At 47.1% G+C, this 22830-nt stretch overlaps 1 protein-coding gene across 2 annotated transcripts in view; it reads right to left on the minus strand.

The window, feature by feature from the left end:
• Positions 1 to 15817: 15817 nt before the first annotated feature.
• Positions 15818 to 22830, minus strand: part of VGLL4 (vestigial like family member 4) — an 80819-nt gene continuing 73806 nt past the window's right edge. For both annotated transcript variants that reach the window (XM_038149040.1, XM_038149038.1), the window contains 2 exons: positions 21571 to 21685; positions 15818 to 18667 (listed from right to left, as the gene is read on the minus strand). In XM_038149040.1, coding sequence (XP_038004968.1) covers positions 18399 to 18667; positions 21571 to 21685 — 384 coding nt within the window. In that variant the 3' untranslated portion in view covers positions 15818 to 18398. The remainder of the gene's footprint in view (positions 18668 to 21570; positions 21686 to 22830) is intronic.

Consider the following 22830-nt stretch of genomic DNA (forward strand, 5'->3'; position numbering starts at 1 on the left):
TCTGGATGTGTCCATGGAGTTGTCATTCCCTGTGAAGATCCCATCTTTTCATGCTATGGAAACAAAGTGGTTTGACTGATTTTTGCCCAAGAAAGACCAAAATGCATTTATATCATGATTAGGCTCCCCCGAAGCTCAGAGAAGGCTCTGGTATATAGTGAAAAATCACTTTAGGAGGTGGTGGGTCATTGATTCAGTCAAAACCTGTAGGGAAATGCTTCAGTGAAATGAGAAATTGTTCTCTGGCTTTGCTGTTCTCGGGTGTGGTCATGCAGAACCTTGCAGGTGTTCAAAAAGAGCAATTCTCTTTTCCTTTCTGGTTGGTTGAATGTTTTCAAGCGGCTTCATAAGCAAAAACAGAAGTGTGAGAATCCTTGAGTTTAAAAGAATAGCTTGAGAAAAATGGAGTTTTATAACCTCAAAGTACATTTTACTGCAAAATTGAATCTATTGGTCTTAGCTTGGAATAGGTTTTAGAAGGAAATTTGAAATCCCCTTCATAGCTTTATATTGTGGGGTTTATGAGTTAACTCACTTAGAAAAAATGCAAATCACTTTATCTGCCAAGCAGCCTCTATTTCCCAGATAAATTATGAAAATTAGTTGGTCAATCCAATTATTTTAGTTCCTTCCTTAACATAAGCTCTGAAGATTGTTTTGGTAGAGAATTTCCCAGCTTCTCTCTCATCAGAACAAGTTCAGTCAGGTCAAGAATATGCAACTCCCATCTTCTGATCAGAAATGATTTATTGAAACCTGCTGAGGTTTGCACCAAGTGTCTAAAAGAGCCATTATTGTCTAAAGTAGCCATTATTGTCTAAAATAGCTATTATTTCTATTTATTTGTCATCATAATCATTATATTTACATGATTTCTTACCTAGGGGAGTGTCTAGTTTAGGTAACTGAAGTGTAATATAAAAATATATATGAATGCAATATATTTTGGAAATCAGAGCTGGTCATCAGAGCAAATCATCTCTTGGTGGTCAGGCACTGAAGACTGAGACTGAAACCCTGAAATCTGCATTTTTAAAGCAGTTGCATACATCTTGGCCTTGCAGCCATGTTTTTAGCCATGCCATAGCCCAGCTGGAGCCACGAGTTGGTGCCAGGAGAGATCCAAGGGAATAATCTGGTTTTGTTATCTGTGGGAGCTGCTGACCGTGGAGTGTAAATGCCTCTGCAGTTTGGGGTTATCTGGGACTTGAAAGCTGCACATCTTTGTGAGCCTGGTAAACATTAATAATTGTTTGGAGTGCCTGGAACTCTGCTTGGGAGGTGTCTGTGCAGGGAGCAGGAAGGGTTCAGGCTCAGGGTTAGTGCCATGTGTCCTTCCCTCTGTCACTGCAGTGCCACCAGCTCTGCCAGGCCGGGCTCTGTCCTGGCCACGTGCTCCCCTGATGTGCAGAAACCCTTCACTCTGCCTTGGAATATCTTCCCTTGTCTGACTAAAATGTTGTTTTCCTTCTCCTCATGGACCAGAATTCTTCTTCCAGCAGAGCTGCTGGGATTGTTTCCTCACTGGAAAGGAAGGAGGGAAGCTTCCATGTCTGTGCTCTGAGAGCCTTTGAACTCTGGGGTTTGATGAGGTTTGGTGTCCATTCCTCTTTATTTTCTCTTTCCTTCTCTCCCCACATCCCCAGTGCTGCAGGCTCCCTGCAGGAGGGCTCTCACTGACTCCCCCTTTCATCTCCAATCCCAGTTCACCTCCAATCCCAGTTCATCTCCAATCCCAGTTCACCTCCATTCCAGTTCATCTCCATTCCCAATTCATCTCCAACCCCAGTTCATCTCCAATCCCAGTTCATCTCCAATCCCAGTTCACCTCCATTCCCAGTTCACCTCCATTCCCAGTTCACCTCCATTCCAGTTCACCTCCATTCCCAGTTCATTTCCAGTGCAGACTTCCCCCCAGTTAGCAGGCAGGGATTCTCCAGAGCAGGCTGTTGTAAATTACTGCTTTTACTGAATTTCTGGGCATTTCCTGAGTGAGAATCCATTCCAGTGAATGAATGAATGAATGCACATTCAAATACTAATAGCAGATAAACACATTTATTTGCTGCCTTGTATGCACTGACTGCAGGATTTCTGCACAGAGCCCAGCTCCAGTGCTTGCTGTTTACTGGGACAAGCTAAACTTTCCCTTTCTTCATGGAGGAGCTGGGATTTTAGTGTTATTTGTGCTGCCAGGAGCTCCTCCACCATGGCACAGTGAAGAGAATAATGCTGCATTTTCTCCCTTGGTGCCAGTCACCCGTTCATAAAATGCTGTTGATGATTCCTTTCAAACAGTAAACACAAACAGTCAACAGTGAAGAACCTGAGCTTCCCCTGGAGGACCCAGCCAGGGCTGTCCAGGTGTGGACCAAACCTGTCAGGAAGAGGGAATGAGAGGCCTCAGAGGATCCTGCTCACATTCTTAATTATCTAATGGAATTTACTGGCATGTTGTGGCAGCCTGCAGCTGTGACACCCCCATGCCTCATCTGGGGACATTTAATTCTGTTGGCAGATCTCAGTGGAGGGCTCTGACACCACTTTTGTACTTGAGCATTAAAGACACTGATGGAATGAATGAATGACAGCCTCTGTTGTGATTTCCCCCTTCTGCCAGCTGGAATTTTGCTTCTCCATCACCCCTGCAGTGTGTTCTGCTGGCTGGGGTTTAGAATTTGGGAGCCACGTCCATCAGAGTGAGGAGTGGGAGATTCTGTGGGAGTTCCCTTCCCTGGAGCCCTGCTCCATGGGGATGGGTTTCCCTCAGGGACACCTGGGACTGTCCTGGTGCCCCCACAGCCGTGGCCAGAGCCCTTCCCAGAGTGGCCACTCTGAGTCTGGAGCCTTCAGCTCTGGGACGTGTAAGGGAGGGAGGCCCAAACGTGCCAATCACACTGAGATCCAGGAGGAAGGTTCATGGTGGCCCAGACAGGTTGGTTGAGAAGGACCCACAGCAGTTCCATTCCCAGGATGGCTCCCAAGAACTGAGCAGGTTCTGCCTCAGTAGAAGGCAGCGGCACTGGAGGTGTTTGGCACAGCAAAGGAAACTGCAGTGACTGTTCCAGGCCTTGAAATCATGGAGTTTGAGCTTGGAAAAATGTTTTCCCTTCCCTGTGTCCTCAGAGAAGCCCAGTGAGGTAAACTAAAATTCCCATTTTGTCATCTTTGGTATTCTTATCCCACTTCCTGCATGTCCCTGCCCATGGCAGGGGGTGGCACTGGATCATCTTAAAGGTCCTTTCCAACCCTTTAAGATTATATGGCTCTAATCTTGTTTCTTTGTATAAACTCTGGCTGCTCACCTTAAACAGATGCAACAGAAGTATTTGCAAAATTGAGTGACTCTGCCATCTATAAGCCCTTTGTTTTAGTTTTTCACTTGTGCTCTTCTTTAGAAAACTCACTGATGGGTTTTATTCCTGAGCTTTGCTCTGTGGAGCATTTGCTAAGGCTTGTTTCTCCCTCTTGGTGAAGCAGTTCTTCCTGAATATCTGTTAACCTGCCTGGCTGGGGTTGGTGATGGAACCAGAGAAGCATTTGGTTGGAAAAGACCCTTTGATCATCAAGGCCAAGGGTTCCTGCAGCCCTTCCAGCTCCCCACTGCTCTGGGGCTCTGCTGGGCCACAAGAACTCACCCAGCTCCCAATTTCCCTTTGAGTCCCTTCCCCTTTTTCCAGCCACACCATAAAAGCAGTGAGATTCTGAGCTGGTTTTTGGGAACAGACTTTGCTGTGCAGGATTCTCACCGGGGCCAGGGATGGGTGAGGTCACTGCTGGTGCTCAAGGACACTCTGCCTCTCACACAATCCATGAGTTTATTTTTATATAGCTCCTCTTCAAAGAAGAACCAGATTTTAAGAGTTCCAGGTGAGCCCCAGCTCTTGATTCTTGTGGGAATAGGAAGGATTGCTCACATTCTTGCAGAAGAAAATCCATTCCAAGCTGGCACAGCCCCAGCCTGCCTCTCCTTCCACGTGCTCCAGGCCACTCAGGGTGTCCCTGGCTCAGGGATTGCTGCTCTGGGACTTTGCATTCAGGGTGCACACAGGGAAAGAGAGCAGGAGCAGCTCAGTGGTGGGACTTTACTGCCAGAGTTTGAACTTCTTCTTGAAATAACAATGCAAGGCTTTCCTTAGAAACAAGTAAGCATTTATACTCCAAAGAGAGCCATTAAAGAAGAATTTGCTACATGGGAAATCTTAGCTGACTGCATAAGAAACAGAGTCTGGAAGATGTCTCTAGCCTGTTACCATTTGGCTTCATTAATTCCTTTTTTATTTCATTTTCAGTGCAGCTGATGTGCTCATGCATATCCTGCCAGAATGAAACTTTCCTTCCAGAGGCTGTTGTGCACCTTTGCTCTTGCAGAGCACCTGGGTTAACTGTTTGAAAAGGCAGAAATACTACACTAGGAGGACTTTGGACTGTGCCAGGGTGTAAATGCCTAACCCATGGAAACCCTGCCTACCTGCCCCATTTCCAGCTCTCCTTCCCTTGCAGCTGCCTGGTCTTCTCCAGAGCCCAAAACCACCCCACAGGCCATGCTTCAGGTTTGAAATTCATCTGACCTGCCCTCTCTGTTGCCTCTTCATCTTTCCAGTACAATCATTTCTGGAAAGTTCATTTTCTTACCTGCGCAGCACTTGGCAGGTTTGGAAGTAAAAATACCCTAACATTTATTGAGGGTTTTTTTTCTCTCATTTTACTTTTACTGATAATTTGTCAATAATCTCTCTGAGCTTTGGTCTCAGTTATCCTGGGTCAGAACTTGTTTTGTGGCCATGTTGAAGGCTTAATAACCAGGCTGTGCCTCGTGCTCCCCTTTTTTCTTCAGGCCAGCAGTGACACCCAGCAATGCTCGTCCTGCCACCAGTCCAGCTCGAAAGGAATCCCTGGAATGAGTCACTGGAGGATTACTTTAACCAGGCTGAAGCTCCTCCCAGAAGAATTAGCAGCTCTGAGCTGGAGTGGCAGCGCTGTGCTTTAGGCACCTTCAGGATTCCATGACTTAGGGCAGCACTTCTCCTTTCCCAGCCCAGGTGATCTCACCCCAGGATGAGGATGCAGGTGACTGCTCCAAGCGTGTTTAAGTTCAGGCTCTAATTGCAGCCTCACTAATTAATTATCAGCCTGTTGTGACTGAATTTAGCACTTTCTCAAGTGCACTGGGATTACTGAGGATAGATTTTCAGAACCCACCAGTTATTTGTCAGAATTTAACCAGCACAGGTTCCTTCTGCTTAATCAAGCCAGAGCTCCCTTGCCGTTGGAGCTCCTTGGGCTGAGGGAGAAAGGGACAATCAGGAGCTCTGAAAACAGCCTGGGTTGTGTTTCCTGGCTGGCAGGAGCACCAATCCCTCCATCCATCTCCCTAAAGGCCTGTTTCCTCCTGCTCCTGCCTGGATGTTTGTGTAGGACATTGATAGGAAGCACAATGGGCTTTGTCTCTGCAGTGAAGGTCACGTGCACACGTGCCTTTCATTTTCAATGCAAAAAATGTCAAATTGCTTCTTAACAAAATATTGTAGTGAGCTACAGGAAAGGACAGGAGCAGCTGTGCGGGGCTGTGCTGCTCCAAATCAAAGCCCAATCAAAGAGTTTTCAGAAACGATTCCTTGTCATTTCCCTCCTCTCCCATCCAGTTACTTTCTGTTCTTGCATTCCTTGGCTGTGGGTTGCTGCTTCAGTAGTCTGAGCATGCAAAAATTCAGGCTCGTGTGGAACTTCAGCCTTGGCACTGGGACTCTTGACTTCTGCAAGGTCTCAGCAGGATGATTCATTGTTTGGTTTCTCAGTGAAATCCTGTTCTGCACTGCAGAAGCAGGAGAGGGGAGACATTAAATGGACAGCTGGAGGGTTTTGCATTCACTTCTCTGCTGGTCTGATGGTCTTCATGGTGTTCTGAGGGTCCTGCCTCATCTCTCAGGAGCTGCACTGGTGCGTCCTGCTCTGCAAGGTTCAAGGCATGTGAAATGCAGGCTGGGGGCTCCGTGCTGGAATGGTTTTGCCTCTCAGTGCCAGGAGCCAAGCTGCTGGGATTGTTTCCTCACAGGGAAGGAAGGAAGCTTCCCTGTCTGTGCTCTGAGAGCCTTTGAACTCTGGGGTTTGATGGGGTTTGGTGTCCTTTCTTTCGTCTTTCTTTTCCCTTCCCTCTCTGCCCACGTCCCCAGTGCTGCAGGCTCCCTGCAGGAGGGCTCCCAGTGACCCCCCTTCCCCTCCATTCCCAGTTCCCCTCCATTCCCAGTTCCCCTCCGTTCCCAGTGGCACATTTCCCCCAGATTAGCAGGCAAGGATTCTTTAAAGCAGGCACGATTTTCCTTGAGGTTTCTGCTTTGTCTGGGAGTGTTTTTATTTTCATTCTGTGCTTCCAAGGCTGACTTTTATCCAGCAATTCCGTAGGTGTTGCCACTTCCTCAGGAACCTGTGACTCAGGCCACGTTTAAATGCCATGACATCACCAGCATCCCCCTTGGAGCTGCTGCTTTGCTAAACAGGGCTCCTGCCTTTGCTTTTAATACTCCCAGCTCTGCTTTGAGGTTTTTTGTGTCTGAGAGGGGAGGGATGAGGGGGTTTCATTCCTTGAGGCTGCCCTGCCATTCCCAGGATCCACATTTTAGCCTTTTGCATTGCTGGAATTGCCAATGTGACTGAAAATGGGAGATCCTTATTGATCCACCGTGTGTTTCTGAATGAAATCATTGCAATCAGGCCTTTGTAGAGGTTCTGCTGCTGAAAACTGGGCTGAATTCCCTCCTGCTCTGGAGAAGGGAGCAGATGAGGGAGGCAAAGGTCTGAGCATGGTTTCCCAGCGTTGTTTTGGAGGCAATGCAAACAAGAGGAGTCTTTTCCCTCTTCTCCCACTCCTGGGCAGTGCAGTGGCTCTGCCAGCCCTGAGCACCTGCAGGGTGCATTGCAGAGGCTCCTGCCCAGCACAGCTCAGGGGGGTGCTTGGCTGGCTGGGGAGCAGCTCTGCGCAGAGCAGGGTGTCCCCAAAGGCAGTGGTGGCAGCAGGGAGCCTGGGGATGAGGGGACAGCTGTGCAGCTGCTTCCACCTGGGCAGCAGCCCTTGGCCACCACGTCACTGCCACTGTCACTGTCACTGCCACTGCAGCAGGAGTATTGGTGATACTTTTGCCTGACGTGTGGGAGGAATGATGAATAGGAGTCCATCCTATCAGAAGGCTAATTAATTACTTTATTATTAATTACTTTATTATACTCTGTTATTCTGTGCTATATTTCACTATATTACACCTAAACTGAATCTGCCAAGCACTCCCCTGCACTCCCCTGCCCAGAATCTGGTGACAGACAGCTGACAGTCCCAACACACACCTGGATCAATTGCTCAGTGAATCAAAACACTCACACCAGAATCCAGTTACCAATTCCCCTCAGGTAAACAATCCTCCACGATGCATTCCACTTGTGAACAACACAGGGGCAGTAAATGAGATAAGAATTGCTTTTCCTTTCTCTGAGGTTCAGAGAGTGTGAAACCCAGAAATTTTCTTGGGACGAATTGTGCCTTGCTCTTCTCTGTGCAGAGAAATGTGGCTGCAGCAGGAGCTGCCTGGAGCTGCAGAGCAGGCAGGGCAGGAATGCTGGCCATGGCAGGAACGGGTGTGTGCCAGGCCATGTATCCAGCTGCTCCTGGCAGCTCTCCTGGGCTGGGTTGGTGGTTGGGCTGAGCACAGCATCCCTGCCTTTGGCCCTTGCTTCGAGCAGCAGCAGCTTTGGAGCCTGGCAGAACTCTGCAGCCTTTGGGGTGGCTCTGCCTGGGGGGTTCTCACTGGGCAGGCAGAGCCTCTGTGCTGCAATTAAAGCAAAACTCAAAGGGAAGTGGGGTCAGGGCTGCTCCAGGTCATGGGCTTTCTTCCAGTGATGCCAAAATCTGGCATTATTATGAGTTAAAGTTATTTTTCAGATGACACATTAGTCCAAAGTTCTCAAAAAAATGTTCTGTATCTCTTTTGCATCTTGTTCTACTTTTTCCAATTTTTTTAAATTCCTCTTACCTTCCTGAAGTTGCTGTTGAGTTTCCCTTGGGTCCTTTATTTTCTAAATTACCTTAAAAATTACTTTTAATGAAAAGCTCTCACTCAAGTCCCACCCAGTGGATAGACCCTATTGCTGTATCCCAGTGATTTCTCATTTTTGGCACCAAGCTGGGGACACTGAGGTGCAGGTGGTGTGAATGTGACAGCATCACCACTATTTGGCTGCACAAAGGCAATTTTCCTCCAATTAAAGCATTTGCTGCTGCATGTCTCTCGCACGCATTTAGGCACTCTTTGTGATCTGTCCTTGGCCAGTAGCTGGGATGACTGAGCTGTAAATTCTGCCCTATGACCTCAGTCGAGTTTAGCAACACTACAAAGCTAAGGCAGGGGTTTTTCAGCCCTGATTTGCAAGGCAGGGATGGAGCAGGTCACAGCTTTGCCCCGTGGCTGGGCAGATCTGGTTTCATTTCCAGCTATGATGGGATCTGTTCATTTCTTTTCCTGTGGACAGTATTTGGAAATGTCATTAAGAGATTCAGTGAGATAACTTCAAGATAGCAATTCCTAAAAGTCCTGTGGGAGCAGAGAATAACAAAATACCTGTGGGTGTGAGATGCTGGAGAAGAATGGGACTGAAATGTCACCGGGGTGTCGGGGGGCTGACACTCAGGACATGGGGACGTGCAGCACAGCACGATTCAGAGGATGGCCAAAGAGCTGCTTCTAAATTACTCTGTTGCTTTAGTTGTAGGTGATTTCAGACATTTTCTAAGCCAAGGTGTCACACTTTGGAGCGTAATGTCATGAATTCCTGGGCTTTTTGAAAGCACTGCTGTTTAAAGCACCTTTGTCCTCTCGGTGACTGCCACGGCCACGGGAAGGAGGAGGAGGCAGAGCTCCCTGGGCTGCGTGGGGCCAGGGCAAGCCCCGGGTGCCTGAGCTGCCTGGGAGGGCTCGGCAGAGCAGGACCAAGCTCGGTGGAGGCAGCTGGGCAAGGGGATGAGTAGAGCAGATTCTGGGGGTGGTGCAGCTCTGCCTCCCCTCTCACTGTCACTGCCTTCAGCTGAGGTTGGACAGCTGCTGCAGGAGTTGCTGACACTGGTTACTGCAACTCATTGGCCTCCGTTTGGGATGCCCAGCTTGGGATGCTCTTTGATGGTGTTTTTAACTGGGTTTCAGAGTCCTGAGAGAAGTCTGATGTCAAGTGTAAAGACAATCCTACCCTAAGCATGTATGTTACGTGTGTGAAAGAGGAATAAAGAAATCTGCTCTTACCTTCCAGCTGCTCTCTGTTTCAGTTTGGCTCTTCCTGCCGCTGTGTTCTGGGCAATGCCAGGATGGGCTCTGGGCTTCGTGCAACAAATCAGCTGAAATTGAGAGGAGTCCCCAAAGAGCTTTGCTATTCTCGTGGAAAACAGACATCAGGAAGGGAAATGTCCTTCGACTGCCCTTGTTTAAAAGGAGTTTCTGGTTCTGAGGCTCGTGGTGTTTGTCCCCCATCTGAGAGCCAGGAGCTCGGCTTTGTCCCAGTGATCCCAGAGGGGCTGAGATCCACACTCAGCTGGAATTGGGGTCTAGGAGCTCAGCAGCACAGGCTGAGAGGGGCAGGGAATGGTGGCCGAGTCCTCCCAGGCCTGCACTGACATCGAGAGCTCTGTCCCCAGGAACCAAAGCTTTGCCTTCATTTGGTGAGCCTCAACTTGGTAATGGAACAGAATTAAGAAGCAAGTAAGAATTGGGCCTGTTTTTTTTTGGTTTTTTTTTAATAATAATTCTTGATTAACAAGCATTTCTTAATCCTGATCATATATTATAAATATACTCCAGAGGAGAGGAAAAAGGGGGATTTGTTCACTTCCTGAGTGAACTCAGTACAAAGTGCAAATAAGTTGCCATGACCTGTAATTTGTTGGGCTCTACAGTGGTGTTACTGATATTTCTGTGTTTTACAAACCTTTTCCAGTGTTGTCATTGGCTCTTTTCCCCAGTTAAACTTTTCACTAAAAAAAAAAGTACAAAACTTCCATTATGAGAGAAGAGCAAATGAACTGAAAAATCCTTTGAAAGCCTCACCCACTGCCCCAAATCTCTGCTGTAGTGAAGCTCCAGCAATTCTTTTGTCCTTCCATGTTCACGTTTTCCTTCCCTCCCTTGTTCCAGCTCTAGGTGGGAGATGTGAAGGGGCAGAAGAAGAGGAACCTGGAGGAGAGGCAGGAAAAGCAGCAGGATAGAGCCCAGTTTGGAGCTTCCCCAGCACAGGTACTGTCCCTGCTTTGGGGAGCTCCAGCTCGTCCCCCTGGCTGCTGACAGCCTTGGCACGTCCCTTTGTCTGCCCAGGGTTTGTCTCTGGGCAGCTCTCCTGAGGCTCAGCATCATTTTTTTTTTCTTTTGGGGTTTCCAGATGTTGTGGAGCTACAGGGAGCTGTGGCTGTAAGGCTCCCAAGGGCCCCAGGCAGCTCTCAGCTCCCCCGTGCTGATCAAGTGCTATTTCTCTCTTGTCACCCAGCTCCTCTGGTGCTCTCAGGAAGGGCAGGAATGTTGGTCTGAATTTGTACCTACAGAGCAATTCAAGCAACAGATTTGCTGGGGCAGACTCCCCAGCCCCGAGCAGAATAAATAAATGCAAATCTGGAGGGCTGGCTTGTGATTTTGTAGCTCAGTGAGCACTCCTGGGCTCCCCAAACACCATCCTGGGTGGGAGCTCTGGCACTGTTTGGGTTTGAGGTTGGACTGGAGCTGGTTCCCACTTTGGGGATGCAGAGCTCAGCACTGGAGGTTTCCTGAGGGGAGAATCTTTGCTTTTCACCAGTCTGGGTAAATTGCAGCTTTCTCAACTCTCAAAATGTTGCTGCTCTCCCAGCGCTGGGGTTTTGTTGTTTTGTGCTCCTCCAATTCCCAAGGATCTGTTTTCTTTTTTCTTTCATTTCAAAACGAACCCATCTGTTTTGTGGCCGTGTCAAAAAGACTTGAAAATGTGAAGCTAAATGCCTCAAGAACAGAATTAACTCCAAATGTCATCATTCAGAATAGCCTGATTTTCATTTCGCTCCTGAAAAATTGGAGTGGGATATTTTCTGAGTGTTGGGAGTGTACAACACGGTTGTGAGATATCCTTTAGAATTCAATCTTATGAATTCCTAAACTACTAAAAATTATTTAATTAAATATTATTAATTATTAGGTTATTTAAAATTATTTAATTCTAAAGGATATTATTAAATCTAATTCTAAAGGATATGATTAAATATAATTCCAAGGGATATTATTAAATATAATTCCAAGGGATATTATTAAATATCCTTTAGAATTAAATCACTCACATGAGCTATAACCCAAATAACTGATGGCAAGAAAGCTTTGCAGGCGCTGCAGCACTTTGATGTTGCTCTTTTGCTGTCCCTGGGTGTCTGTGCAGGGCAAGCAGCCACGCAGCAGTGGAGATTTGTGCAAGCAATACAAAAACAACGCTCTGTATCTGCTCTTTAGCTTTAGAAAGGCAGAAAGCCAATTTTTTGGATGGCTGGGGAATTGTGTAAAGAAGTCTCAAAAGTCCAGAGTGATGTGTGAGCTAGTTGAGCTGTGCTGGTGGAATGGACATTTCTCTTAGGGAAGTCCATGTGATTTGTTTGGGGATGTGTCCCAGAAGCACGGGATGGAGAGGAGATGGATCTGCCATGGGGCACTGCTAAAAGCAGCCACCTTTTCCTCCAAACAGGGAATATTTCCTGCCTTCACTTTGTCTTTAATGATCTCTGAGGGGTGGATCTGCACTGAGTTGGATCCTTTGCCCCAGTGTTTTTCACATTTCCTCTGAGAATTGGTGAGACCAAAACTGCATCCAGAGCTCAGCTGCCACAGGGCAGAGCAGGAGGAGAATCCCACACTCCTCTTCCTGCATTTCCAGGCAGAAATTGTTTATTTGTTGGATTAATCACTCAGAGGTACAGACGTGTCAGCAAAGTCATGATTTGATTTACTGCTGCTGATTTTGCATCATCCTGAAAGGTCAGAGCTTGACTCACAGCCTGCATTTGTAAGCCTGGCAGCAACCAAAGCATTATTTTCTGTCGTGAGGAAATCTTGAAAACAAGCCCTGGGATTGTTTTAAACGGTGGCTTTGCAGTTCTTGGCTTTTTCTTCATTTTCCCACCTGAAAACTCCACGTTTGAGTTAATGACATTAATTACTTTGCCCGGACCAGGGAGCTGGAGGCTGAATTAGCTGTCAGAGGAGGGACAATTTATGCAACATCTTTAAAAGCTGAAGATTTCCGTGGTTGATGATTCTGAGCCCTGTGCTTAGCCTGTGCTTAGCCAGTCACATCTTTAGCAGAACAAAGAAAATGTCTGGAGTGCTTTTAGATGTTGTTTTCCTCTGGATTTCCTGATGTATCCTTGGGGCTTTCTCACAGCGAAAGGTGAATTATGTACCTGGGTATTAATGTGCTGAGTTCTGGGGGGAAAATGAGAATATTGCTCACATTTAACAACCAGATCAGCTGGTCATTGCTGTTACTTTATTAATGGGACTTGCAGGTTAATGAATGACCTCTTTTAATCTTGATTTTCCAATTCCTGAGGGAGGTATGAGAGCCACTGGGAAGGAGAGACAAGTGACAAAAGGTTGGTATTAAGGTGAAAAGCTTCACTGCAGAGAGTGACTTTATTTTTAGCAGCTCTGATTTGGGGTGTGTTTCCTGAGCAGGTGTGTTTGTGGAACAGGACAGGGCCAGGGACTCCTCAGAGCCTGTGAGGAGTGAAAATTGCATCAGCTTCACTCCAGGTATGTCAGGGAAATCAAGAGAAAAGCCTTTGTTCCCTGTGGGGCTGTTTGAAGTCACCCACACTTTCTTCTGGGGAGGTTGATAAACTGAGATTTTCTGTAGGATTTTCTTAGCAGGAGTCCAAGAACTCGTCCCTTGGAAGCAAAAAGGAAAAGGAAAAGCCCTTGCTTTGATCTGCGAGTATTGTTAGCTCTTCCCACTATTTTCATCTCTACTTCCCCCCTCAAAAAAAACCAGATAAATGAATATTGCAGTGTGGCAGTGAGAGCAGAGGTTTAGGCTTAGCCTGGGAAATATTTTTTTTAATGTGTTGAATCGTTTTTTTCCTCTGAAAGCAAAAAAAAAATCCTGTATTTTTTAACTGCCTAGAACTACTCTAACCCCAGTGGTACATTGTTTATATTTTAACACACAAGCCAGATGTCATTAACACAGCTCAACCCAGAGAATTTTACTGTTTTCAGGAAGCTGGAGATCAGAGCTTTGTGTTTTCCAGGATTAAAAAAGGTAACCTTGATTCCCCAGCTAGCAGAGGCTCTCAGAAGGGCTCTGTGTGCACAGCATTTCCCCAAACGGAGTGAACACTTGGAAGATAAGCAGCTTTTTGACTATGAAATGTTGCAGGCGTTTGGCTGACACAGCCTGGTGTTGACAGATGCCTTTGTGTCTCTTTGTGATGGAGAGAAGACAGATGTTCTCCCTGGCATTTAAGAAAGCTGCTGCTTAGCAAAATAAAATGTAAAATTTGACTGAACAGTGCAGCAGTGAGCAGCGAAACTGGCTGAGCAAGAGAAGATTGAGAGGGTCTCATGTGACTGCAGTGAAATGTGTCAGTAACTGCTTTGTCATTATGTGAAACCAGCCTGTGGAAAAGGAAATTCTGTATTTTCCAGCTCTGCTGCAATACAAATGCATTCCAGTGGGAATATCCAGGTGTAACTGATCCCATGCCAACCATTCCCAGCAGAGAGGGATGTCCCTGGCTGGGGATGCCCAAGTGGCACAATTAGCAGCTCTAACCCCCTGAGCCTGCCCCTTGTTTGCTGAACTGGGCTCCCGATCCTGCCCGCAGGAGAATTTCCTCTGTGCTGTTGCTCCCTGGGGATGGGGATGAGCCTGCAGCAGGACACCGGCCACAGGGAAAGGGCAGCTCAGGAGCAGTGTGTGTTGGGAATGTGCTGGCAATGGGCTGCTGCTTGGCACTGCTCCCACCACAGCTTAAAAATGCACATTTAAATTATCTTGGCTGTCTTACACCCAAGAAAGCACTTGAGGTAGCTGTTCCAGAGAGGGGCAGATTGTTCCCATTTCAAAAGAGGTTAAAAAAATATTAAATGGATATAATTTCTGTCAAGAGCTCTTCAGGGATAAAATGTGCTTTATCATACCTCGTAATCCAGCTGTGGAATCACTGTCTGCTCGGGGAAGAGAGCTGGAGACCTGGGAACACAGCTGGGGCTGTGTCCGTGCCAGGGGACAGGGATCAGGAGCATGCAGAGGGCTTTACATTTCAAGAAGGATCTAAAGATAGTGTGAGCAGTCCCCTGGGCCAAGCCTAAGCGTGCCAGCCCTGGGGAGTGCACCGATGGCACTGGGAATGCTGCTGTGGGTGTTGCTGGCTGGCACATTGAGAACACGAGCCGGTGGCAGTGTTGGGACACTGGAGAAGTCTCCATTCACAGGGAGCCTGAGCAGTGCCACTGCCAGGCTCCTGAGGTCCCCTCAGCCCAGCAGGGCAGCCCAGGGCTCACTGGGCACTCAGTGTCACCGGGCACAGCCGTGGGGCCCAGGTAGCCACACAGGGCTGGGACTACGCTACCACTCCAGGTCACACCAGCACTGCTGGCCTCGGGCTTTGTCTGCAGAGCTGATTTGCACACCCAGGCCAGCCTGAAATGCACCCAAAGTGCACTCAGGAGAGGGCAGTGCCCGAGCTGTGCATCCCTGAGGGTGTTTGTGCTGCCAGCTCTGCTTTCTGACATGGAAATGGTGCTTGGGCTGAAAGCAGCAGAGCTGATGTGTGTGTGGGGCTGAAGGCACAGCTGGAAGGCACAGCTGGAAGGTGCCTCTCACTGAGCTCCCAGAAGATGCCACTACAAATGCTGGGGCACCTCATGAAATACTGCGTGTCTGGGCTGGTTCCTCCAGGCCACGGTGCCAGCTACAAACCCCTTTTGCCAGGCAGGAAATGCAGTTTGCTGTGCGTTACTGACCTGGCAGGCAGCGATGTGTGCCGGTGCAGGGACGTTCTCCCCTGCCCTGCAGGGACAGGGGCTCCCCTGGGAGGCCTGTGGGGTGTCCTGGGCCTGCCTCCCACGCCCTCCCGGCACGGATCGGGGCCTCTCCCCCGGGGTTCAGCAGGGATGTGTTTCAGATGTGTTCCACCAACCCTCCTGAAGAGTTCTCATGGCGTCTCCCTCACCCTGAGCCAGGCCTGCCGTGTTTCCAAAGCCTGCTGAGCCAACAGGAACTTCGTGTCTCCTTCCTTTTAGGGCTTTTTTTTCTTTTCGGAGCCCCATTTCTTGCCTGGTTCACAGGGCTTTCTCAAACTCAGGTAATTACAAGCACTTTTTAAGGATTAACTATCTCCAGTGCCATTGGAATGCTGCTCACCCGGACCAGAGGACTGTGGAGGTCGACATTTGAAATTCAGCTGATTTCACCAGGGAGGGATTATCTGAAGAAGCTGAGGGACAAACAAAATGCCACAAAATGGGTCTTTTCAGGAACACAAATGCAGCACCAGCTGGTGTTCTCCAGAGCAGTCCCCATCCAGGTGAGTTCCTCAAGGCCCAGCACAGCTGCTGGGGCAGCAGCAAGGTTTTTATTGCTGTAAAGGATTTCCTGACAAATTCTTGTAGGGAAATTCTGAACTGCAGACTGAGCCTGTGGCAGCCCCACCAGTGGGGTTATGGTCCTAGAAAAGGTAGGGATGCTTGGAAGGAAGGCAGGATGTGGCCTGAGGTTTGCTTCTGCCTCACACACCAATTCCTGTCTCAGCAGGCAATACAGAGGCTTGGAACACACCTGTGATTTAAGAGCACTTTATTGTTCTTTAAGGCTACTTTTAAGTACAAAAAAAAAAGATGGCCTGCCAAACCTTTTTTTTTTTTTTTTTCCAGGTGAAACAAGGCCACAAAAGAATGGTATATTACAGATTTACAAACACAGAGAGAATCTTTCAAACTGAACTGTAGATAACCTGGCTCTGTGAAGAAGCTTCACCACGTCTCGTGATGGTGAGTTCAGTTTAGTGTCCTTCCACCTCCCCCCAACCCTTTGGCTTTTGTGACATTGTTGTGTCCAGCATCTGCTTTACTGGACGTAGCACATTAAATCTTTATTGCCCTCAAATCCATTTACCTATCTCAGATAAGTAAATGTAACCTTGTAAAACAGCTATTATTGAAAATATTAGCTTTAAAAACATTATCTTATTTGTGTTTACAAAGAAATAGAGGAGTCACATTTTCCACAGAGTCCATCTACAGTATTAGTATTGACTGTTATACTGCTCAGTAGCCTGTAGCAATAACAAACGAGTGGCTATTGATGCTAATGCAGTGTCCTCATAGAATAACTGTGTTCCTGCACTTTTTACTGTATTACAGACAAATCTACAACAAAAAAAAAAAAAAAGATCAACTTTTTTCTCCAAACAAACGAACGAAAAAAAAAAAAAAGAATGATTACAATAAAGGAAAGGGAAAAATTAAATAGCTACATATCATTAACAAATTAATTGTTCCTCAAAAAATACCTACAAATTTCTCTGTACATTCTTTACGCACAGCGTAACGATGGTCTTAAAGTTACCTATATAAAAAAGTGTTCTTTTAACAATCTTCCTACAGAGAGTAGGGTACTGAATGCCAAAGCAAGGAAGCGTTGACTACCCAGTAAGATGGTAGTGAAATGTGTAAAACTGGGGGGCTTAGGTGTTGGGTTGGGGTTTTTTTTGTGGTTTTTTTCATTTTTTTTAAAGAAAACTGAGCAGCCACCTTCTCACCAAGAGTAAGAGCCAATCTCCCGATCTCTTTCTACCCTGCACCTTTTCCAAATTAAATAGCTTAACTTTAAAAAAAAAAAAAACAAACAAAAAAAGCATAAAATAAAAGCCACAATGGACCCAATACTGTAACATAGTCCATAATACATCACGTGGAGTTCATCTTCCAGCCAGTTCTCACTTCCTACGCTGAGCCCATCCTTTCAGGGAGCCCAGGATAAAAAGCAAGCCCTGGCTGCAACTGTCCTGGGAAGATGGAATGTACTGGGGAGAGCAGTTACACTTAACAAGAAGAAGAGAAGCTCTTAGCACTAGCACAGCTGTGGTTTTATGCCTGCCTCTACTGCCTAATTTCTAGTTAGTAGCTATTAATATAGCAAATGATAATAAATGCAGTAATACCTGTATAAAATCTACTGGAGGAATGTATGCTGCGACTTGGCATAGGCTGATGGATAGGCTTAGAAAAACCAAAATAAAATAAACAAACGGAAAGATCATCTTTCACAAACTGTAACGATCTGTTGTCCAGCCAAGATCTGTAAGGGTAGCAGTTCCTGCAGCTAGTTCAGGGTGGATTACACAGACTGGGGTTTGGGAAGCAGATCCCTGTGAAGCAGCAGTGCTGCACGAGGCCTGTCCTGAGCTGCCCTCGGTGCTGCTGCCACTAAAGTGAATAGCAAATACAAATATCATAGAGTACAACTGTACCAGCAGTAAGTATATCTAGGGTTGTTACTGACAAAAATAAACTAATTCTGAAGAGAAGCTAATAAGTATTATGATTCTTACTGTCTATACATTAATAGATACCAGCTATTTTTCATAAAACATGCATCGTTAAGCACTATGGAACCCTCCAACCTCAGCTCTATTCTAACAAACTGCAGTGTTTAGGAAAAAATGCCCGTGTTCTGTAAATTATGCAGTCCAGTTGCAAGCACTAAGCACCTGAAATCTAAAGAGAGAAAGACCTATAACCTGTATGAGACTTCCCCTTCCAAAGCTGTTTTGCTCTAAGAAAAATCAAACTGATAGAAATGTCATCCTTAAACCCTTTTTTCAGCAGTTTGCCCTCAAAATATTTAGCCTCTTCCAGAAAGTTGCTGTGCAACTTCAGTCCTCCTCCAATAGTGCAAATCATACATGACAGTTCTTTTCAAGTATATACATACAAAATTACTTCACAGAGGGAAAAAAAAAAAAAAGCAATGTAAGCAAACCAGACAAATTCTAGTCTTGAGAAGCTAAGAAAAGCAAAAAAGCACTTGGGTCAACCAACTAAGTGTAATGGCTTTTGTGGATTAGCGTGCATTATTTTTTTAAGGGGCAGCAGATTTGCATCAGAGGTTTCTTTGGTAATTGAGGCAGGAAGAAAAGGATGCTACATCATATGAATCTTTATGAAATAGTTCCTGCTATCGTCTTGAAGGGCACCCTTTTACAAAAAAAAAAACCAAAAACAAAAACAACCAAAAAACAACAAAGTGAGTACACAAAAACATGTGTTGCAAACTAAACCTCCCCTCCCCAGCACTACCGAAGCACTTGTTCCAAGCTCAGTCAAACCATGCAACTCCCAGCGGGAAGGGCGCTGTCCTCAGGAGACCACGGAGGGCGAGTGATTGTGGCTGACCATGTGCGAGGAGGGGGACGCCTGGCCCCGCCGCGCCGCCGCCTCGGGGCTGCCGCCCACCGCGTCCTTGGCGGCCTTGATCTGCAGCCACGTGTCCCCCAGGGCTTTGGCAAAGTGGTCATCCACCGAGCCCGTGATGGACACCGAGTTCGCCACCGGCTCGGGCTCCTTGTAGTTCTTGCCCAGGCTCCTGCGGAAGTGCTCCTCCACCACCGGGTCACACGCAGCGGTGGCTGTGGGGACAGCAGCACAGGGGCACTTCAAACCCTGGCACTGCACGCACGACCCGCACCTCATCCTGGCTTTTCTCACACGTCTTGGAATGGCTTGCATTGGAAGGACCTTACAGCTCAACCACCCCTGCCAGGGACAGCTTCCCCTGTCCCAGGCTGCTCCAAGCCCCGTCCAGCCTGGCCTTGGGCACTGCCAGGGATCCAGGGGCAGCCCCAGCTGCTCTGGGCACCCTGTGCCAGGGCCTGCCACCCTCACAGGAATATTCCTTCCCAATCTCCCATCCATCCCTGCCCTCTGGGGCATGGGAAGCCCTTCCCCTTATCCCCCACCCCAGGCCGTTGTCCCCAGTCCCTCCCCAGCTCTCCTGGAGCCCTTTTAGGAACGGGAAGGGGCTCTGAGCTCTCCCCCCAGGGCTTTCTCCTCTCCAGGCTGAGCTCCCCTCATCTCTCCTAGCCTGTCTCCAGAGCAGGGGGGCTCCAGCCCCCAAAGCATCTCCCCTGTAGCTCAATGCCCTGTCACTACAAGTCCCTGTCACTACGATGGCCTTCCTCACACTCTTACACACCTGGGAGGGAAAGGGGTGGGCAAAGGAGGTGGGAAGGAAGGAGTTAAAATGAAAAAAAAAAAAGGAGTTAAATATTTTTACGTTTCTGTGACCTGGAACAGGTGAGCATTTATATGCAATTGTATTTCTCCCTCAGGCAACTAACAGCTCCAGCTCCAATTCTATGGAAACCTTCATCCAAAACCATCACCCAGAACTTATATTTAGGCTTAAATGGAGCTAATGATGTAAAGAGTTGTTTAAAATCAGCTCCCAAGCCTGCTGATAGCAGTCAGGTGTGAGGAGACCTCATCCTAAACTGCAGCATGCCAAAAGCTGAGCTCAGGGTTTCATCTTACTCCACACACTTGCGCTGGGAGCAGCCAGAACTAAATGAATCAGGAGCAGCAGTAAGTGCTGTAAGACTATTACAAAAGCCTTAAAAGGCAGGTTTGGTCCAAGAACTGTAGTAATTCCTCAGACTAAATGGAACAGCACTGCATTTTTACAATTTAGAATCAGTATTTGTGTGCCTTAGTAAGAATTACTTTTCCGAAAATACGTGGAACTGCTGGGATCCATGGCACAGCCCCCCTGCTTGATCCTAAAGCAATGCTTGATTGATCCTAAAATAAATCCACGTGTCATGCACAGACACCTCTTCACCTGACAGGAACAGATCTTTTGTGGAAACACCCAGCCCTGTTCCCATGCCCACTGGAGCAGCTCTCCTGGGACCAGCAGCACCAATTTGTGAGAAAACTTATAACATCTGAGATCCCCAAGGACTGATTTCTCCAAGAGTCCAAGGGTCTCCTTCAGCTCCCAATTCTAGTTATCAACAGTATACTGAGCTTCATAAAAATAATTTTAAAATTACTATTAATAAAAAATACTAATAATTACCCTGCTATGGGCGTTAGGTTGCTGCCTGCATCATGCTGGTATTGTTCCATGCACACATCCTGGCTGCTGGAGCCTCACTGCCCTGAGCTTTTGGCAGTGCTGCAAGTTAAAGCTCTGCCCCAGCAGGTAAAGGACTTGCAAGGGAAGGGCTGAGCCTCCCCTGTGCTTTCTGTGCAGTGAGAGTGAGCAGGAACAGCCCAGCTTTCCCAGCAAGTACCGCCTGAGCAGATTTCATGAGCAGTGCTAATAGCACACCAGGCACAAAGCTAAAGCTCCCTGCTTGGGTTGCTGTAGCAACTGCCCTCCAAAGGTTTTTGTGTTATCCATGCAGAGCAGGGTGCAGGGTCCAGGCTTTGGAAGGGTATTTGTGGCTGCAGGAAAGATTTCTGCGACTGCAGCTGAATCACAAGAGTCTCCTGGCCATTGAGAGAGCAGGGGAAACTACAGCTCCTAAAAAAAGAGCGTGGGGGGATCTGTCGGCCCTGGCTGCTGTTTGTCAGCTGGATTAAAATAAACATAATGACTTATTTGTCTGTGTGGGGTGCTTGGTTTTTTTTTGGTTTTTTTTTTAACAAGCTTTTCAAAACAAGAACACCTCTCTCTCCCTAGTTCTGCAGCAGTACCTCCAGCTGTGGCACAGGAGGAGACAAAGGGGTGGCCATCGTTTCACCTGCTTTTCTCCCTGTCAATATGGGCACAGTGGGGACCCCTCTGCTCTGCTGGGACCCCAGTGAGGGCAGGCTGGAGGGTGGCACTGTCTTAGGGTGCAGTGCCAGATGTGCTGGGGGTGTGCATTCTGTTTGCCCTCTGTCAGAGGTGGGGCAGTTCTCTGCTGTTCACGGGGCAGTTTTCTTTATCTTTCCCACAAACCAAGCCTCCCTCCAGGAGATCCCTTCTGTCCATGGGCCAGCGAGTGTCCCTGCATGGCTGATCCAATTCCATCATCCCACTGGGAGAAGCTCCACCATGGGGAGGAGCCAAGCATTCCTACCTGGATACAATCTGAGATTTTGGCACACCAGGGCAGCCTTTTCCCACTGCATTCCCAGAGGAGCAGCTTTCTTCTCCCCTGCATTCCCAGAGGAGGACCAGGCCCATCTCCAGCACCCCTGGACCTCCAGAGGAGAACTCCCCCCTTGTGCAGGATCCCTGCTCCAGCAGAACCACAGCTGGCACTGCAGGAGGGCTGAGCCACCACTGAATGGGACTGTGCCACCACCCTGACCCACAGGGTGCCAGCTCCTGCTCTGACTCTGCCAGTGGGGTTTGTTTTGTATCACTGCATTTTATTTCAATTTTCCCAGTAAAGAACTGTTATTCCTACTCCCTTATCTCTACCTGAGAGCCCCTAATTTCAGAACTATAATAATTCAGAGGGAGGGGGTTTGCATTTCCCATTTCAGGGAAGGCTCCTGCCCTCCTCAGCAGCCCCCTGTCCCTGCAGGCACTTACAGCTGGAGGGTCTCCTGTAGGCAGCCCCGGAGCAGGCGCTGTGGGCGATGGGGCAGTGGGACAGGTTGCAGTTGCGGTTGTTGGCAGAAGCACAGGTGATCACAGAGGGACGGTTCTGAGGGGACACAAGCACAGCGGCACGCTCAGCAGCAGCAATTCAACCCTCTGCATGTTAACCCCCGAAAATTCAGCTGTTTCTTGGATTAAAAATGAAAATCCACATCACATTTCCACAACAGTTGTTATGTAAGTGAACAGAAAAAGGGCAGTGTGAAGGTAAATCTTAAAAATAATTTTACACTGATTGTTGCAACTTCACAGCAACTAAACCCATAAGCTATCTAATTCATATTAACCCCCAAATGTTCAGCTGTTTCTTGGATTAAAAATGAAAATCCACATCACATTTCCATAATAGTTCTTATGTAAGTGAACAGGAGAAGGGCAGTGTGAAAGTAAATCTTAAAAATAATTTTACACTGATTGCTGCAACTTCACAGCCACAGCAATTAAACCCATAAACTATTCAATTCATATTAAACCCCTAAATATTCAGCTGTTTCTTTGATTAAAAATTAAAAATAAAAATCCATTTTTAAAAATCCATTGCATTTCCATAGAGGTTATTTCAGTGAACAGAAAAACGGCAGTGTGCAAGCAAATCTTTGAAGTGATTTTACAATGACTGTGTCAACTTCACAGAGTTCCATATCAACACATTAAATGTTTGTTTCATTCTGTGGCCACACATAGAAGGGGTTTGCAGATTTTCCAGGTATTTGTTGTCTTGATGTTATAATTTTTATTCAGAAGTTGAGTTTTCCTAGCCCTACCTCTGTATTCCACAGTGCATCCCAATCCTACGGGATGTACAATAAATATGAAGAACTCTGAGCCTGTCTAGACCACAAATCCTTTCTTGTGGGAATTCACCTGCCTTTCCAGGAGGTGAATTAATTTATACTCAATACTTAATTAACTTCACTGTCATTCTCAGCACATGCAAATTCCCCAAAATGTCTATTCACAGCTACATTGCATTAGGACTCCTCCATCTGTACTTTAAGTGTAACCATAAAATACTCTTTTCAGAGTTGTTTACTATGGACATTTACACAAAGCCTTGGGAAAAGAAATGCCCCAGTTTCTCCAGGTGGCCGAAGGGAAATAATACAGGTATTGGATTAATTCCATATATTTGATGATGCAAGGAGTCCATTACACTCAGTACAAATTAAGTAGTAAGTGTTCAAAAGATTA

Source organism: Motacilla alba, chromosome 12 (genome assembly GCF_015832195.1).
Source record: "Motacilla alba alba isolate MOTALB_02 chromosome 12, Motacilla_alba_V1.0_pri, whole genome shotgun sequence".
NCBI classification, from domain to species: Eukaryota; Metazoa; Chordata; class Aves; order Passeriformes; family Motacillidae; genus Motacilla; species Motacilla alba.